General features: G+C 45.1%; 2 protein-coding genes across 7 annotated transcripts in view; one reads left to right on the top strand and one right to left on the bottom strand.

Moving 5' to 3' along the window:
- The window catches only part of LOC107219720 (proteasome subunit alpha type-5), a 39,800-nt gene extending 32,430 nt beyond the window's left edge, over window positions 1-7,370 (bottom strand). Inside the window, exons 1-2 of the mRNA XM_046746768.1 lie at window positions 7,227-7,370; window positions 4,438-4,711 (exon numbers count right to left, since the gene is read on the bottom strand). Of these exons, the coding sequence (XP_046602724.1) occupies window positions 4,438-4,524 (87 nt within the window). The 5' untranslated portion in view covers window positions 4,525-4,711; window positions 7,227-7,370. The remainder of the gene's footprint in view (window positions 1-4,437; window positions 4,712-7,226) is intronic.
- LOC107219719 (protein Wnt-2) overlaps window positions 1-18,629 on the top strand; it is a 70,503-nt gene that overhangs the window by 19,435 nt on the left and 32,439 nt on the right. The window lies entirely within an intron of this gene.

Here is an 18,629-nt window from a genome sequence, read left to right on the forward strand (position 1 = left end):
TATTTTTCTCACATTTTTCTTAAATTGAAATTCAAATTTCTACACGTTCCCGCGCTTTTCCAGTGCGAGCTGCCATTTGCTGCAGGTCGATGACGTCACGCCGAGACAGCGCCTCTTACGGACATTCTTTGATACGATGAAATAACGTGAAGGTTACGCGGAGGAATTTCGAACCGTGCTTCGAAGCGATTTTTATTTGTGGATTTCAACGGTCGAAACTCTACAAGCATACACCGTACTTGAAAAGCACTAATCCCAGGTTCGTTTTACAGCCCCGTATATAACCTCGCAGCTTACCTTAGCATAACCGTGGGTTCTCGTCGTTTTTTTTTTTTTCGTCATCATGATCGTCATAATCTTAATCTTCTTTTCTTTTCTTCATCTTTTTCTTTTTCTCCCATTGTAATAACCTCACGTACTTTCCGGCGGTGAGTTCTCCCGAGGTTCGTCCCTTCTCGAGGTCGTTTCATGGGCGCAATAAAAGGAGTAAAAACACCTAGAGCCGCGGTTATATTTGAAAATGGTGTTTAGTCTTAAGCTAGACAATAGAGCTGGCTGGCACCTCGCGTTCCGGTGGTTAATAGATTGTCTAAAGATAATTGATTTAAGGTCCCGAGGGGTAAACCGTTCCCATGGGTTTGGGCACGGGGCCGCCTTCGTGGACTGGATGGGCGTAACGAACCATAACTGCGCCATCACCATCAGGCATTTGTTTCCTTCCATTAACTCGTCCGTAAAGAACGAACGTGCGAAGCATGGAAGCGCGATGCAAAAAGACTCTGGAATCTCGCTCCCTGCGGAACTCCGATTACCGGGACTCCGATTCTTCCGTCGAGATTTTGTGGCGGTTGAAAGATTGCAGGGCGCAATTTACCGCGTGAGAAAAGAAATATCGAAAACTGGAAAAGGAACAAAGGGTGGATCACGTGACCGCGGTGACGTCACTGCGCAAATCACAACCTCCTGGATGATCGGGAATTCGTGGATAATTGATCGCCATTTTGAATTCCGTATAGACAATGGAAGGGAGGGATTTAGGCGGGAAAAAAACTTGGGACAAAGACGTTGTTTCTTTATACAGACAAGTTATACAGGTACACGTATATTCCGGGTTTGGTATCCGAAGTCGGCGTGATCCGGTGACGACGACGACGACGCGGTGAACGGCAAACTTTCGGCAAATATCCAATTAAAATAACCGCGCGGTGGTCGGGAGATCAGACGAGATCTTTGCGGTCCGGGTTAAAACCGAGGATAACGAGCCGCGGGAAAACAAAAGGCTGCAGTCGAGTTGCAGCGCGCGTTGCTAAATAAATATATATAAATAAATAAATATATAAATAACAAATCTCCCGGGGACGCGCAGGAACAAAGCGTCATTAAAATAGCTCTATAGGCCTGCGGGCTGGAGGGTTTATATACGGGTAGCGGCGTCTCGTCCGCCATTTTGGATCCCTAAGAAAAATCGCTAGGAACGAACGATCGACGCGCGCCTGCGAATAATCTTGCCGTTTCCAAGCTCACACAGCTCTACAGGAATTCGAAAAATCGAAACGCGGCAGAAAATAAAATACACATCGCGAGTTATTTCAGCGTGTAAAGAATTTTCTTCGGGACTAGAACCGCACCGCTTCGCTTTACAGGGAATATAAGTAGCCGCGTTGGGAATTACTCTTTGTCCAGGTATCCCGAGGGCTCGCCGCGTTACGTCGACTCGAAGCTGTTTACGCGCATACGATGCATCTACAGGTATACATACATATAACGTTACACACTTGGACCGCACTTTTGCCCGAGATTCCGCGCGCCTCGAACCCGAGAGATGCGCGCAAGAAGTTGCGGCAATTTACAATCTCATATCTGGGAACCCTCCTCGAGCCGTGGGACTTGCGGCGGTATAAAGCACGCAAGCAGGCACGCATACACGCGCCAAGGGATGTCCAGCCTTGTGAAATATGTCTTTATTAGCGAGGAATGCGCTTCAAGAAGTTTCTGGTATTTAGTTACCTACGATCTCTCTCCGCTCCCGCAGCCCTCGCTGCGTAACGACGACTTATCGTAACGTTTTTACGTGTTGTTTTCATCTTGCGCGTATGATTCTGTGGGGTATTTTTTCTCACCAAGTATTCGTCGTCCCGCAAACAGCGGACTAAGACATACCCTTTGGTGAATTTCACCTACTCCCAATGTACCTTCGAATGACTTACTTTTAATTACAACGGACGTTACGATGTGCCGATAGTGATAATCGTAACGTATAAGGGGGCATCCATTAATCACGTGAGACTCACGAGGGGGGGGGGGGGGGAGGGAGGGGGAGGGGGGGTGCTTGAAAATATCACGATTGATCACACGGGGGGAGGGAGGGGTCTCGGGCAATATCACGTGTATTTTTTGGTGCATTTTTTCTAAAGACACCGAGTATATTCAGAGATTTTTATTGGTTTTATCACATTTTTAACCCGTGCACGCGAGTAATCGATCGGCGAGAAAAATCACGTGATAACGGGCAAGGGGAGGGGGGGGTCACAAAAACCTCATGTGTGACCACGGAGGGAGAGGGGGGGGGGTCTAAAATTGATTATAAAGGCATAACGTGATTAATGGATGCTCCCTTAATGCAACGGTAGAAAAAATCATTGTTTCAGCTCAGAATCGCGAGCGTCGAATTCCTCACTTTTCATTTGCCAATCACTTTCCCGAAGGAGTTTGGCCAACCGATGAAAAACTGGAGTAGGTGCTTTGCTGCTTCGATGCACTTTGTTATTCCGTTTGATTCGCAGTGACTCCACAAAAATATATTCCAATTATCGACTACATGCCTACGAGTTTGTTCCAAAATTTGATTGTTGGAGATTATAACCAAAATCGTTGATGAAAAACTTCTTGGATATAATCGCGCGAATAACTTTTTTGAAAATGTGAAGCTGGATTTTATAACTCGCGAAAAATTGAGCTGACCATCTTGACTTTTCCGCGAACGATTTCCGTGCAATTTACCGCAACATCAGGAGCATCTGGTTTCCGCAAAAATCTAGGAACTAGGTGCTAAAAAGGGAAGCTATAATGTATTCAAATAGCGCGACGGCTAACCGCGTCGACACGGTCCGTACCAATTAGGAATTGTTAAGCATGGCAGTCCGCCAAGGATAATAACTGTAATCTTTGCTTAAACTATTAGCCTTCATTACAATTACGAGCTGTTCCGCGATCGTTGGAAACCAGAAGCTCCCGCAGCCTCAACAAACCGCAACCTAAATCTAATTAACTTTAATTCCGTCTAATTTGATCAACGGGCTTTCATCGCGTCGATCGGGGAAAGCCGATTCTCAACTCTCAACTGGTAGCTTCAACAAGGACGTTGATTCAACGCGCTTCAAAAACGGATGATCCGCTTAAAAACCACAAAATTTCGCAAACGCATCGACACTTATTCGACAGCTGACTAATTTCGCAGCAAGGGAGTCTTTAAGACCCCGGAAATGGATCCCAACATGCGCGAAGGATCGTATCTGAGATCTTGAGGCGCCAGGGCTAACATTTTCACCACCTTTTCTTGTCGCCTAGTATCGTCGGGGTGGGATTTTCTCGCACCGAGTAGGTGATACCTGCGACCCTATCGAAGATCAGATCCCAAAGACAAGCCGAAATCCCGGGGCGTCTTTCGCCCTCTGATATTTTAGCTCCACCCGAGAATTCTCTGCTAAAAGCTTCTGCGTGTCGGTCTGAACCGATCCGTCGGCTGTTGATCGCAGTAAATAATTCCGGTCGCGTCTCGGCGTCGGTTTCAAACCGTAATTTGCCCCCGCAGACGGCTTCGTCTGTTCCATGTTATTTCCTCAATTTTTCAGCTCCATCATCGCGATAGCGATCCGTCTCTCCAAATCGCCAAAATTCCTGTTTGGCACTGAATAATTTCACGCTGGAGCAATTCTGATCACTACATAGCTCGGCGTATGTTACAAATCATCGATACCGATTGTTATACACTGAGAGAAATTTTTAGTTCCGGTTACCGCTCAGTCCTTAGCTATTTTCATTTTTTACCACAATCGAAAAATATAGTTCTCGGTGGAAAATGAAGATTAGTTTTCTAGCTGTTACCAGAAAGTCTGGTATCCGTTACTACTCTTTCTCATTACGATCGCTGTTACTATATTTTCTAGCAACTGTTGCGAAAATTTAACGCTTGTGCAACGATAAATCGACGTTGAAGCCTTATTTAACTAAAAAAGTAGAGTAAACCTCGCAAACTGATTTTGCGTTGCGATTATCAAAAAAGGATCGACAATAGCGCAAAATGGTTACGCGTACCTCGTTTTTCGTAATTCCAACAATATTCAAACAGTTTTTTTAACGATACCTGTTTTACTCAATTTTTCTAGTATATACGTAACAAATGAAATTTTTTCTCAGTATACTTTCTTGAATACTCACGCAGAGAACTGGTACCGAAGTATTTTGGCCGCATGCGCCAATTGTCCAAGTTTTCCCCGCGAGCCTGAGGCCGGGTTGACTTTCCATCCTTTCCACAGCCTCTTCTCAGTCGGACGCCTCGACCGGCTTCAAACGATCTTTCGCTCTCACGGCGTCCTTCTCTCTCTCTCTTCTCCGAGTGTCCGTGCCCCAGAATGGCCTCAGCGATTCTCAGCTTGAACGGCGTCTCGACGCCACGGCGCCGCCGGTTTTCTCGGGATCACGGGTTGAGGACCTGCGGACAATATCGTAGGTAGGCGTGAAGGTTTTATCAGTACAATTAGTAACACCTCTGCGCTATACCTGGGACCCGAAACTATCTTTCGCTCGAAATGCTGGAGACTCGAGAAATGATTGAGTTCCGCCCACGACTCGGACAGCAGCTTCACCTACTATAATCCAATCTATGTACCTACACGGATATGATATACCGGTACCCAAACTCAAATTCACTTCGCACCGTACCGTCGTTTGATATTAGTCAATATGTGAGAGGCTGTTGTACGATAAAACGTTTCACGTACCTGGACCAGATGTTTTCTTCTTCTTTTTTTGTTAAATTTATTTATTACCGCGACTTTGTTGCGAAATATAGGAGCAGAGCAAGAAGTGATGAAAGATATTTCTGAAAACTATACGTATACATATATATATGCATATGAATAATCACCGTTATTATACACGTCGGCACTGATTAGCCTCTGATATACTCGATTTTATATCTCTCAATTATAAACTCATACGCACGGTCAAAATTGAGGAGCTGAAAGATACGGAGAATAGAATCGATTTTAGTAGATTTTTACACCTATTGCTCGATATCAATAACCTTATCACTGAACATTGAGGGTGGGCAAAAAAAATACTAGGTACATCGAATTTTTTTAAGCTTTTCAAGACCTGTTCAAAAATGACATCGGTAATTTGACAAACTTCTGATTTCTACTTTTTTTTTTAAATCCACACCGATAAATATCAAGGAAATTCAAGTAAAACTTCCACAAAATGCGCTACATCATCAACAATTTGAGTTGCAAATTTAACTCCATATTATATTGAACTTTGGTATAAAATTTTTAAGAATTTACAATAACTTAAAGACAGTGGAATATTTTGCGCATCGATACAAGAAAAAAAAACAACGTTTTTCATGAATTAAATAATCGTTAGCACTCGACACGCTGAGATTCAGCTGCTAATCAGAATCCTACAAAAAAAAGAATGTGAAACGATTCTCGCTGCTCAAAATCAGAATTTCCCCGCTTCCTCGCGTACTTGGCTTCGGGTATATAACGCGTTAAATCGCGGATGCATGCAGAGCGAAGTACGCGAAACGAGACCGTTGGACAAAGCAGCACTTTCCTGAAAAGGTCGTAAATTTTGGAGTTAACTCAGCGCGTGACCCTCGTGCGAAAACCTGAGGGCCTCTTCGCGTCTGAGCTGAAAATTTGTAGGAGCAGATTCCCTGATTTTCTCCCGCTATCTAAATCTGCCTTACATAAAGCGACTCGCTTAGCCTGGAGGAGGAGATCGCACGCCGAAATGTCGGACCTGTGCGACCCGCGTCTTTATTTTATGCCTGAACGCAGACACTGCGCGATCTCTCGCGAGTTACTAAAAATTATTATCATACTTATTGTCATTTCGTTTTTTGCTTTTTTTTCGAATTTTTTTTTTCCAACTCCCTGTCTCCTTTTCTTGCAACATCGCATTGCTCGGATGCGCTGTCGCGTTTCAGACGGAAAATACAGCGGAACTTAACAAGCTGATGACTATCGGCGCTCAGTGTTTCACATGGGTCATTTATGAATCAGTGACTCGTACCGTGAGAGCTGACACGGGAAACGCTGCACATTCCCAGTTTTTACTAAGGCCTGGATTTTTATTTTTCATACTTGTCAAAATATTTTTTTGTACACTTTTTTTTTCATTTCAACTTCTTCTCCGATGACGCAGGTTTTCGCGCGACGTCACTCGCGGGTATTTTTCATTTCTCAAACTGGAGTCTTCTTCATTCCGTCGGGTTTGCATTTTCAATTACCCGGTTTTTAATCGCTGCGGTCGCATTTTTTTTTGTTTTTTTTTTTCACCGTTTTCATAATTTATTTTCTTGTTGTCGAAGGAAGAATTGCGGATAAGAGAATACTTTTGCCGAAATTAATGGCTCGCTCGTTAGGCTGAATCTTATTATTAAATCTGATAAACACAAACGACCGCAATTCCGGTGGCTTAAACGTTATTAAGACGAACGAAGGACGTCTCTGACTGGAGTTTAACGACGAATAAACCTGCAGATACGATCAGAACGCGACGAATGTTTTACGTTAGGTACGAGCTGCGATATTCAGATTATCATGTAGTGGAACTGATATTTCTTTGGAGTGATTCATCTCTCTATCTGTGTTTACGTTAAATCGTGTATAACCAAAAAGATTACGTGAACATATTTTACTCCAATTCTTTCAACACTTGACTGCGAATTTAAATTAACATCGTATATTACAGAGCAGTAATTAATGCTCCAAATTATTTTATTTGAAAACACTCGTTAATTGAGTTTGCGGTTCAAGTAAACATGTATCGCGGCTTTCGGGTGATTTACGTTCAACTTTAAAGTGACTCAAGAAGATCGTACAATTTTGAAACGATGAATAAAGATCCGCATTGCAGCGACTGGTTATAACTAAATAACACAATATCTCGGTCCAATATATATATATATATATATACATACATGTGTGTACACATACCTGTATGTCGGAGTCAATGGAGACTCGTTCGTCCCATCGTTCGTGACGCCGTCCATATTATCGCGGAATCAACGAATTCACAATATCCGGGATCAAGACCGATTTGTCCGGAGGCTCGGCTCCGACTGCCGTTTCTCTCCGCTCCCGTAATCGGTACCCCTCTTGTTTATCAACAAGTTTCCCTTAATCCCGTGATTGCGACTACGTTTGGTGTTTATGAATAGAAAGTGTTCTTCCTCTTGAGCACAACTGTAAGAATGTCTGTAAGTGTGTTTACATTTTGGAATCTTACGCTTCTGATGCGAAGCCCGTAAGACAGTCAATGACCGTCTAATAATTGAAATGCGGATATGCATTATCAATATTTAACATTAATCACGAGGCCTTTTCATTGTTGAAGATATAAATTTGAAAAACTGGTAAATTCGAAAAATTAACGACGGAGCCAGGAATCGAACCTGGTATCTAGCGATGCTTTACCGGAGCCTTACTCCACTAGACCACCTAGCCGTTTGGTGTTTATCCCGTAACACCCAATTCCGTATGTAGCCCTGCGCATAATAAATCAACTCACAACGGATAACTCTAAGATAATACGGTGTAACGTCAAAGAAGCAGGTACAGCTTTTACTCCGACATATATTTGCAAGACTTTGTACGAGGAAATGAAAAAAGGAGATAAAAAAAAAAACAAATTAAAAAATGTTCAGCCGCACCGAATCCCCGCATCCGTGTATATAATATGGTAAAAAAGAAAATTTCGGCAGTGAGTTGTAGAAGCCAAGCTGGTTATATTCTTAAGGCAAGGACCCCGGCATGTAATGTGACTATTGGTCTGATTTATGGGAATATTTAGTACGTATTTATAGCTAATGGTTAGGCTTCGAGCGGTGTTCGCGATTCTCGTACAACTCTCGAACAACCCGTCCGAGGGACCGGTACACAAAAATCGCGAGGGACCACCGCTTGGTCGAATCTCATTGTGTGTACCTACCTACGTACGAATCAGAATCCTTCGAACTCGTTTATGAAATACCCAACGACTGTTCGGGCAAGGGCTTAACGTCCGTTCCCTTTGAACGATACAGGAAAGGAGTGCTCGCTCCGCCGTGAAACCAAATAATTCTTCCGTTTCGAGGTGAAAATATTTTTTTATATTACGACAAAAGCATTGCGTTTACAGAAATCTCAGATTATATTTTACGACGCTTGCACATTTTTAAAAGTGCAAGATAGTATTTTTACGGAGCGCGATTGGAGGTCCGAATTTTGAAAGTTCCGAAAGCGCCTAGTTTCGAATTAATTTGTGGCGAAACTTTAAATACAGAAATCAAACTCTTACGATACAACAAATTTTCGAAAAGTAAAGTTCCGACAGAGCAAAATTCCGAAAACAACGTTGAGATAGAGTAAGATTCCGAAAGTTGAAATATACTCACGCAGCGCAGTTTACTCTACGAGTCGGTGTAAAAAATCAGAATTACCAGGATTCCAAACGTAAAAATATCGAAAATCCAAAACAAAGAAAGATCAAAGTGGTGAAATTTCACCAAGCCAGAAATTCATAGAACCGAAAATCTTCGATCATTCAGAATCTCGATGTTGCAGGTTTTAAAATTTTCTCATTTTCGCACTTTCGAAACCTTAACGTTTCGTCAAAGTTTGATCTCTTTGCTTCAACCGTCTCCACCAAAAAATTCGAAATTTGTCACTTTCAAAACTTATTAAATTCGGAATTTCAACTCCGCCTCATTCTTACCTCTTAAGAATTACAGACGAAGTTTTCGATGCTGGAATAAAATCTTAGGATGAAATTTGTCTCCGCGAATTAAGTGGGTACATGTATAATATGGCTAAAGGAGAACCGCGTCGATTTGCGTAGCTTTTTTAAATACAACGCGATAAGGTATATTTTCGCGACGGTAGCAGCGGCCGCTGCATCCCGAATCGTGTATATAACCGGTAAATCGATTCTCCCGTAATCTTGGACGCGGTCGGGTTTAAAACCAACTCACTCGATACGCGTTGTATATATACGTATATATTATATATAATATATATGTACACTCTCGGGCACGGGTATAATGCATGCCCGCGGTATGGATCCATTATGCAGATCCGGCAAATATAAGATATCCTTAGGGTTAGTTCGTCCTATATATATATATATATATATATATGTTATAATCGTACATACCGCGCAGGGCATGCATGTGCATATATGTAGGTACACGTCGATCGAACGAGCGGGTATGTAATCGCGAAGTGGGTGGCCCAAACACGGTAGTTCTTTGCTACCGACGTACCAACGAACGAACGAGCTCTCTCACCATATTATACCTTCGTCCATGTATAATTATCCTGTCGATGACTCAGATGCGACGATGAATACAATATAACAAACCTGCATTTCTACCTATCATCGTGCAGTCAGAGACGAACGTTTTAATTGGCATTATTTTGCATCGCGACTGTTGCCCGTAAGATTTTTTCTATATAATGCTACAAATCACGTTTACACATGCATGTAAGTATTAACGTGTTGTGATTTTACGACAATAAATTTCGTCAAATAATACCACAGAACAATCAGCTAAGTGCTGAAAGATTTGAAACACTAAGCACAGCGATTTTAGCTCTAATTGAACGACGTTATTGTCATGTATTCCTATGTATACAATGCCAACCACTCAACAATCGCAATTTGTTGATCCTGGTCGTTCGGTTTTTTTCCGATTCAAAAGGTTATCTGAAGCATGTATATTGGTTTGATGGTACAAAACATGACGTTTTCAATAATCAAACGCAAACTTGAAAATTAGTCCTGAAGGTTAAAAATAATCAGGTCAAGGACCTGGATAGCCAGAACTACGGAGCGCATTTCCTGGATATCAAAATCCACCAGGTGGAGGACCTGGGCAGCCAAATTTATGGAAAATTAGTCCGGAAGGTCGAAAGTCACCAGGTCAAGGACCTGGACAGCCAGAACTACGGAGCGCTTGTCCTGGAAGTCGAGTTTCACCAGGTAACCGACCTGGAGCGCAGGAACTACGGCGCGCTTTCCTTGGATGTCAAGATCCACCAGGTGGAGGACCTGGACAGCCAGAACTACGAAAAATTAGTCCTGAAGGTCAAAAGTTACCAGGTCAAGGACCTGGACAGCCAGAACTACGGAGCGCTTGTCCTGGAAGTCGAGTTACACCAGGAAGCGGACCCGGAGCGCAGGATCCAGGAGATAGAGAACCCGGTACTCGAAATCTGCGGAGCGCGACTCTCATCCGTCCGCTCTACTGCGCGGTTATTTCCAGACTGAGGGATTCGGCTAGCCGATTTTCGGTTACTATAGATCGATGAGGTCGAGAGAAAAAAAATTTTGGGTAACGTCACTTTCTGAACATCCGAACATCCGAACATCCAAACTTTGGTTTCGAACTTTAATACTATGTATGATGTATAATGTATGATGTATGATGTACGACATATGATGTATGATGATTTAGCATCGAATTTGCATACCGATGATAAGCGATCAATTTATTATGTCGCTTCCATGCAATTGGTAATGGTCAGATAAATTTCTTTGAAATAGACCGGAAAATTCCTACATTACACGTGTTTCGTGATGGTTAAAAACTTCACGTCAATCAAAAAAGCTCCAAGTTTCCCCGACGAGTTTCTTTAAATAATCGATTACTACCAATTAAGTCACTCATTACCGAGAAAAAAAAAACAATGTCCAAATTCAATTTTCTGTCTAAATCCAAGTAGACTAATTAAAAACGAGCAATAAGAAAATCGCAATGTTTTTTCCCACGTAGCTAGACCCGTTTTCTCGTTATCGGTGGTTCGGTTTGGAACAAAGCTGATCGAATCGGCGCTCAGCGTTCGGTCGCGGTAAGCCGCGAGATCGCAGTAGAGGGTGTACCTCGATCGGAGGTACGTACCTACGTAACGTCGTCCTTATGGCGGCTGGGAATTCGATTCTGGTTTGGAGCAGGCAGTACAGGTAGGCACAGTGTGCACGCACAGTGAAATAAATGCGAGAAATCGTACAACTCGAAGTGTATATTTCATTGAACGCCTTCGCGCCGTGAAAGCGCTTGTCCGGGTTTAAACCTTCCGCGAGTAAAGATACTTGCACCGCGTACAACCTTCAGCTACGCTTCGTTCCCGAGTAGGTGCGTACCTACGCGAAGCAAGACTTACGAGCCCGAGGCTTGCAGGGCTTGGAGCTTCGCTGAAATCGATCGATCGATCGAGACACGCACGATGCACTCGCGTTTGTATCCCTCGACGGGCATCGGTGAGGAATAAAGGCCCGCCAGTGTGCGTGCGACGAATCGCCTCCATGGGGTCTATGATATGATAATGGGGAAACTGTTATGCCGTAGCTCGGACTTAAATTATGCATGTTGGTTCTCGTATGATAATTTGGCGAGACAAAGCCACATTGTCGGTACATAAATTGAATCGCTTGCTCTTCGCCCTTCTTCTTCCCTCGAGAGATGCTTCGGGAGAACGAACTGCGCCGAGGAAGAGACACGGCTCCGGGACGCCCACATCTACACGCATGCCAAGGCATGGCGCTTAAGCGCTTTTCAGAAAGTAAAATAGGGATACTTTATGGTGTGTCAAGGGGGTGCCCTGCTCGATTTCGACCTTGACGTATGTATCTCGAAGTATCCAATTCCGTGTAGTACCTAAAACGCGGAATTCTATTCGCAATTTTGAACAAAAACATTCCACAGCATTTTCATCTGACGCAGAATTAAGAAAATTGCACGGATTCTACCAAATTGCGATAGTAAATTCGAAAATCAGTTTCAGGAAGTTAATACAGTATTAGAAACGTTTAACTTGAAACACCACTCAATGTGTTGAGAATTCGCGAAATTTCTATGCCTACACTCGATGCGAAATATACCGTGTGAAAATAGTTATGAGAACGGTGTGGATGAATTTAAAAAATGAAATGGATTCTAAAGATGGCAATCTTGAAAGAACGTGTCGATAAGAATTGGTGATTTATTCATTTTAATTTTATACTTGGTTACGTTCCCCTGCAGCTGATCGAGTAGCAATAACACCTCTTCGAATTTTAGCAACGGTTTTCATTTCAAAATATCGACCTAATTACGCGACAAAAAAGACGTTCGTTTGTATCTGTGCAAAAGCTGATCCTGGAGCGTTCCCACGCGGCGATAAAATACTTATTAAAATTTTCTTGAAGTTCAGTTTCGCTTCCGTAGCGCACACATGAGCGTTGAAATTGTTAAATTCGCGATATTCGCTAATCCGAAGTTACGACCATCCGACATAATCGCGAGTCGAATTATCGCGGACCGTAGCTGAACCACCCACGCGAGAGACGCGTGTGTAACGATCCGAAAACCGCGTCGCGTTTCGAGCAATGATCGAATCGATCGAGAGGATCCTGGAAGAAAGCCCAGCCCGTAACCTTGCAGCTCGCCGACTCAAGACGAGTTCGTAAATAATTTCGAAAGACCGGCAGTAAGGTGGCTAGAATGTATCTGACGCATGGCCATTCGAGTTTCGAAAATGTATTTTATCGAGAAGAACAAAGAGCGAAATCTCCGACAGACTCGATAATAAATATCTCGAGGAAGACACGGAAATTATGTTTTCTCGACAAATTATGTGTAAAGCACCGGGACGCGACCGCGTCGGGCAAAAATCGTAAAATTATACTTTCAAATATTTTTTTTTCTTCCTCATCTTTTCCGGTAAAAGGCTTGTCGATGTCGTTATTCCCCGTTTTTGTTCGCTGCTCATCCCTCCTCCCCCCTCTCTCTCTCCTTCTTCCTCCTATCCAGGTCCGCCTATCTAGTCGTCATAACTCTGAACCAAACCCCAGAGGATGCTTTGCTAGAGTTGCGAAGGAGGGATCAGCCGCCTGCAGCTCCGGGCGTTTCGAGTATCCGCTCGAAGACAAATGTCTGATTTACATAATTTGTGTGTTAACATTTAGCCCGACCCAGCCGAACGTAACCTCGCACAACAACTATACCAATATATGCGATACGGTGCGAGACACCGCGGCGTGATTGCACAGGTCAGGATAGCCGAGGGTCCAAATTGAAGGAGCGATCCTTTTTTCCCCGCTGTGCTCACCGCCGGCGTGATTAATCGCCACCTTTCCATCCAGCTTTTTATGCCTCGTACTCGACCGAATTCTACGGTGTTAACAACGTCGCCTCCGATGCATAATTATGCCTTGTTCAAGCGTCTAATGCGTGTTTTAGTCGGGTAAAGGGAACCAGTTTCGTCGAAAGGCGTCGAGTCAGCTTAAACACGACGATTCATTCGACGATTGTATCAAGATGTTCAACCTGACTCGATAAAACGAGGCGAAGAATCGAACGTTTTTTAGAACGGCGATTAGACCATCGTCTGGGATTTTGAAATTATTGAATTTCCGCTTACTTACTCCTCGACGATCGGAGTTTCCTTTCCTAAAAACGAGAGTCGATATCGGGGGTTGCGGAGCCTTGTGGGTGGTCAGGACGAGGCGCGAGTCGGTCACGAAAATCCGGTACAAGACTGAAAGTTGTCAAGCGTCAGCGTCGCCGGACAATAGCAACAAATCCTCGGTATTACGAGGAGACATTTCTCGCTATCTTCGAGCGAGTCGGAGACAAACTCGAGTATACGTGTGTATAGGCGAGACAGGACGCGACGCTCCTTCCCCGAGAGTTAACTGATCCTGGCGACCACTGTTTGTACTCAGCTGAGACTAATTAAAAGGATCCTCTCCCCGCAACGGGGCTCGACGGATCAGATAAGATCGGCATTGACGCCAGGAGGTGTATCGGCGCCTTTTTCGTCCCACGTCTCGGGAGCTGCGAGTCCGAAACGGAAGACTCGCGACACCTCGGAATTCTCACTTACGCATATTTTTCGCGACATTTTCCGTCAACTTTTAATCCGTAATCGATCGAGGTAGAAGCTTCAACGGAGTATAGTTTTCAATTGTAAAGAGTCGTGTCGACGTTTGCTTGATCTTTGTTTTTTCACTCCTTGAACCTCCCGCAGGTCTCAGCCGCAGCTGGTAGTCGAGGTTTTATTACCTCTCGAGAACTACACTTTGTCGAATGATGGCTAAGACCTTCCGTCAGGAACACAATGTTACAGTCAATACGGTAAACGCTTCGAGCCACCGCTGTTGCTCAACTCGAAAGTATGATCTTCTAGACGAATATACGCGTAACCTACAGGCCGCAGTGAGTCATTTGCAATAAACACACGTTGACGGCGTGAATTACCTACACAGCATTCCTCGTCGATGTTCTATGGAAAGTTGCGGTGTGAAGAAACATGGACGATAAATCAAACGCTGATGAGGTGTTTGAATTACCCGTTGTCCGGACCTTCTCACAACTCAAACGAAACGTTGACAAATTGAGTTTGGAGCTTGGAAGTAAATGAAGAAAAAGCAGAACTCTCCAACTTCAATATTGCGGATATCCAGAAGCACCAAAGTCCAACTCTCGGCTGGAACGTGAACTGCTGGGGGATCATTTATACGTATAGTATCTAAGTAAGCGGTACGGAGCAGCGGTGAAAAAGCTTGCGGGATTGGCGAGGCTGGCCTGTGTAGGCTTGTTGCGCATGCCTACTTTGCATCGCATACGTTACGCGATACGCGTATAGATAAGGATTAAAGATGTACTAAGTGGCCGGAGATCCGCATAACGTGGGTCAGCCTCATCGGGATAATTTAATAGCCGGTGTGCAGCTCGCGTAAAGCGTAACACTTTACCACCACGAGCACGTATATGCGTCGTAAGGCGAACTTAGTACGTACCTGCGGTTATACGCTCGTTCGAACGCGGTATTTATCCTATACATTAACGCGTATCACTGAGCTACAGAGCTGTTGAAATATCGCGAATGTTGCAGGAGGTGCAGGATGTCCATCCATCCGTTGCGTCACCCTCGGGCGTTTCGCAGCTAAATCACATTCGCGTTAACAACAATTTTCAACGCTAAAAGTTATCCCGACAAGTGCGTAGAGTCCGACAGCAGTGGCTACCGGTTGTAAACCTTATCATAGGTTTGACGGAGAAACTTTGCGCTCTTTCACATTCGCCGACGATGTAAGTTAGCCTCGTGATGGATCATCCGTCGGTACCTCGATCCTGTGTACGACATGCGCGCTATTCTGCAGTTGGTGACTGGAAGGGGAGAAGAAACCTCGCACCGAGATACAGTCGAGGAGAGTTATTTCCCGGTCGGGAGAAACCGACTGGGAGGTCTGGTAGCTTACGTATCTGAGGTCCAGATCTTCGGGGGATTTTTTCTCTCGTTGTCCGCGGCGAGCCGCTGCAATGCAACCTGAGGACGAATGCTCGCATGGATAGTCGTCGCTCCTCGACGTTGGGTTTGCGCCGACTGTAACGTAACGATCGCCGCCGATTCCGCGCGCTGAGATATTAACTCCCTTGCTCGTCTACCCTATTCGGGATTCGAATTTTCTACCGGAAAAACTTCGAACTCGAGGCTTCAGCCATCAGCCACCTTGACAAGCGTGGCGAAGCCGGAATCCTCTACGCTGTTTTATCGTGACGAATCATCCCCGACGCTACGACCGAAACGACACGGCTGTTTCACCACCGAAAATCTTTCGGTCGGACTAGAATACTCGCGTTACGGGCACAATGACGACCATAAATATTCAGGTTCCTTTACACGTGTCTCGAGAACGACGCGATTCGTGGACAGCGTCATCTTCTTCTTCGGGAATAATGCTGGAGAAAATCGAAATCTACGTTTCTTCGCGATTGACGTGGCACGCCCAAAAGCTGTTACCAATGGTTCATTATTACGAATGACAATTTCCTTCTGGTAGAATCTTCTTGTTCTTCTCTTCAATAGCAGCGCCGATTTTCGAAGGACGATCACCGGGACACCGAAGCGAATCTTCGTATACGATTGCCACTGTCTAGACCGACGGTCAAGCAGCTACACAAAGCGCAAATCACCGCGTGTGAAATTTGATTTCGCAGCCTGTCCATGTTCAGCTGTTCGGTGAGTCGTCAGGTGACGGTAAACCCTGGACAACGTCTACGGCTAATCGCAAATCTGGTTTTCTCGACCGGGATTGTCAGGCGGAATGCTACCGTGTGAATCACCGCGTTATGCGATGGGTTTCGAGTTCCCATTGTGGCCGGATCGGCTCGAGGTTGGGTTGGGTTTGTCCGAGGCAGGCCATGAGGCACCTTTCTACTCGTCATTCCCGATCATCGGCGGACCTGTAAGATATCGGTGGCAACAAAACACCCGATCGACTCGCAGACGTTGATCTCGCGAGTCCGGCCGGTTGTTGGTGAGTTTTATTTTCACGAGGTACAACGCGTCGAATGTGGGTGTACAGGATACCATAATCGTGATTTTGTCACTATACGATATTACCGGACTTTGCTTGTAGTCCCATACGCGGTCCGGGTGATTAAAAAGTTTTACCACTCGGTGGGCGCGTGTACAAAAAATTTCGTTAGGGAATTAAACGCGCGCGCTTGATCGTTTACGCCGGTTGAAAATGTTGCGCTAACGGCTATCACCGTTTACGAAATTACCACGTCTGCTAGTACGCGTTATGCCTGACCCGAGCCTCCGCCTCGTTTGTGGCTCGGAACTATTATCGTAAAAACGATTTTACTTATTACGTCTTACAAAAATTCAACTGTTAACATCGCGTATCCTGCAACTGCAACGCAAGTTAGTAGCAATTAGAGAAGAGTAGCTGTAACCAGCCGGTTATAATCGTTCTTAAAATGGCGGAGCCGGCGTAATTACAGCCGGGATCCTGATCACGCTTCCTCGGCTCTCGCGAATCCCTGAAACTCGAACTCCTCTCGGTCGGTTGTAAAATCGCCTTAATCGCTGATAATAAAACGCTGCTTTAGTTAGTTACCCGGTAATGAAAAGTTTTAATTAGCCTCGCACGATCCTCCGGACTCCGGCGACGACGCACCTACGATTTGGCCATCTCATCTGTGCCCACGGTGATTTCACCATTATACCTACTCCGTGCCTCCGACGTCCAGTCTGTAATTATTTGTTATATACCTACCGATCCCCGCTGCCACCGTGGCAAAATCCTCGCGAATGCCGCAGCGCGTTTTTGGCTCGTTTTCGCATTCCTTCCCCTGCACGCCAGTCGAATCCTCACCACGATCGCACAGTCTGAGTCTCCGACAGCCTCTGCAGGAGTCACGGCTACCAGTGAACCCGGTAAAAACCGTCTACCGTTTTTCTCCGAGGTCGAGCCGAGCTTGTGGAATATACCTATTCAGAAACGGTCACGGTCTTGACTTCCGAAGATCTGCGATCCGAGTAACGAAACAGAATTTACGAGGATGCTAATATTCCGAAGAAGGATCGATCGTTGCCGGGGAGGAGGAAATGAATCAGGAACGAAGAACGCGATTTCGTCCGACTAAATTAGTAACCATCGCTTTGATTCCCCTCTCGCATCGTCATCCGTCGAGGTTTGCCTCCTCAACTCCGTTTCCTCTCACTCGTCATACTAGATTTTTGTCACACTGTCGCTGGCCGACCAGCCAGTATTACACCGTTTGTGTACAGTTATTCCGAAAGAATTAAGAAGCGACAAGACGTAGCTGGGTTCTCACAGTGGACCCCCACGGGGCCCGCGTGCAGGCCGCGGCTCGTTCGAGATATCATCGAAATAAAGTGCTAAAGTGTAGACGATGACTCTCGGCCCGTAATAGACGGAGGCCTTGCCCAGGTACACGCGTAACACACCCACGTGAATCGGTTCGGAATCTCTGTATCGCAGACCGTGCACTCATGCCACGACGAGACACGGACGTCGTATAACGATCTGTAATGTAGAACGTTTCGGGTGCACCGACGAGTCGCTACTCCATACCTACTTATGACTCTGATCTGTAACCCACGTGACGGGGGATTATCCGAAAGGATTTGTGTCACGTCGGTACAGGAGGAAAGGACCTGCCAAGTGGAAGAGGGTGTCTTTGCTCCGTAACAGCTTCCATTGTCACTACGAACTCGCGTGGATATTCATTTCACTGTGCTACGAGTTGTGTTATTGTACCGCAGAAGCCTCGTACGTAACGTTCAGTCGTGCGGTCTACTTTTGTCTTCCGCATTGATCAGGATCGATAGGTTCAGGCGTCTTCGATAGCCTTGTAACTGCTACTTTGAGAGATTTAGTCCGTGCGACCCGCGATCCTGACTTCGTCCAAGTCTAACAGGAACAGCAAATGAAAAAATTCATGGACACAGTTGAGCTCCTCGAAACTCCTGACTCTTTAGGGAGTGTCTATGGTGACCCCGTGGAATGCAATTGCGGTAACCATGCGCTCGCATTGTTGTCTGGCCGGAACAGGGTGGATT

Source organism: Neodiprion lecontei, chromosome 1, assembly GCF_021901455.1.
Source record: "Neodiprion lecontei isolate iyNeoLeco1 chromosome 1, iyNeoLeco1.1, whole genome shotgun sequence".
Lineage (NCBI taxonomy): Eukaryota > Metazoa > Arthropoda > Insecta > Hymenoptera > Diprionidae > Neodiprion > Neodiprion lecontei.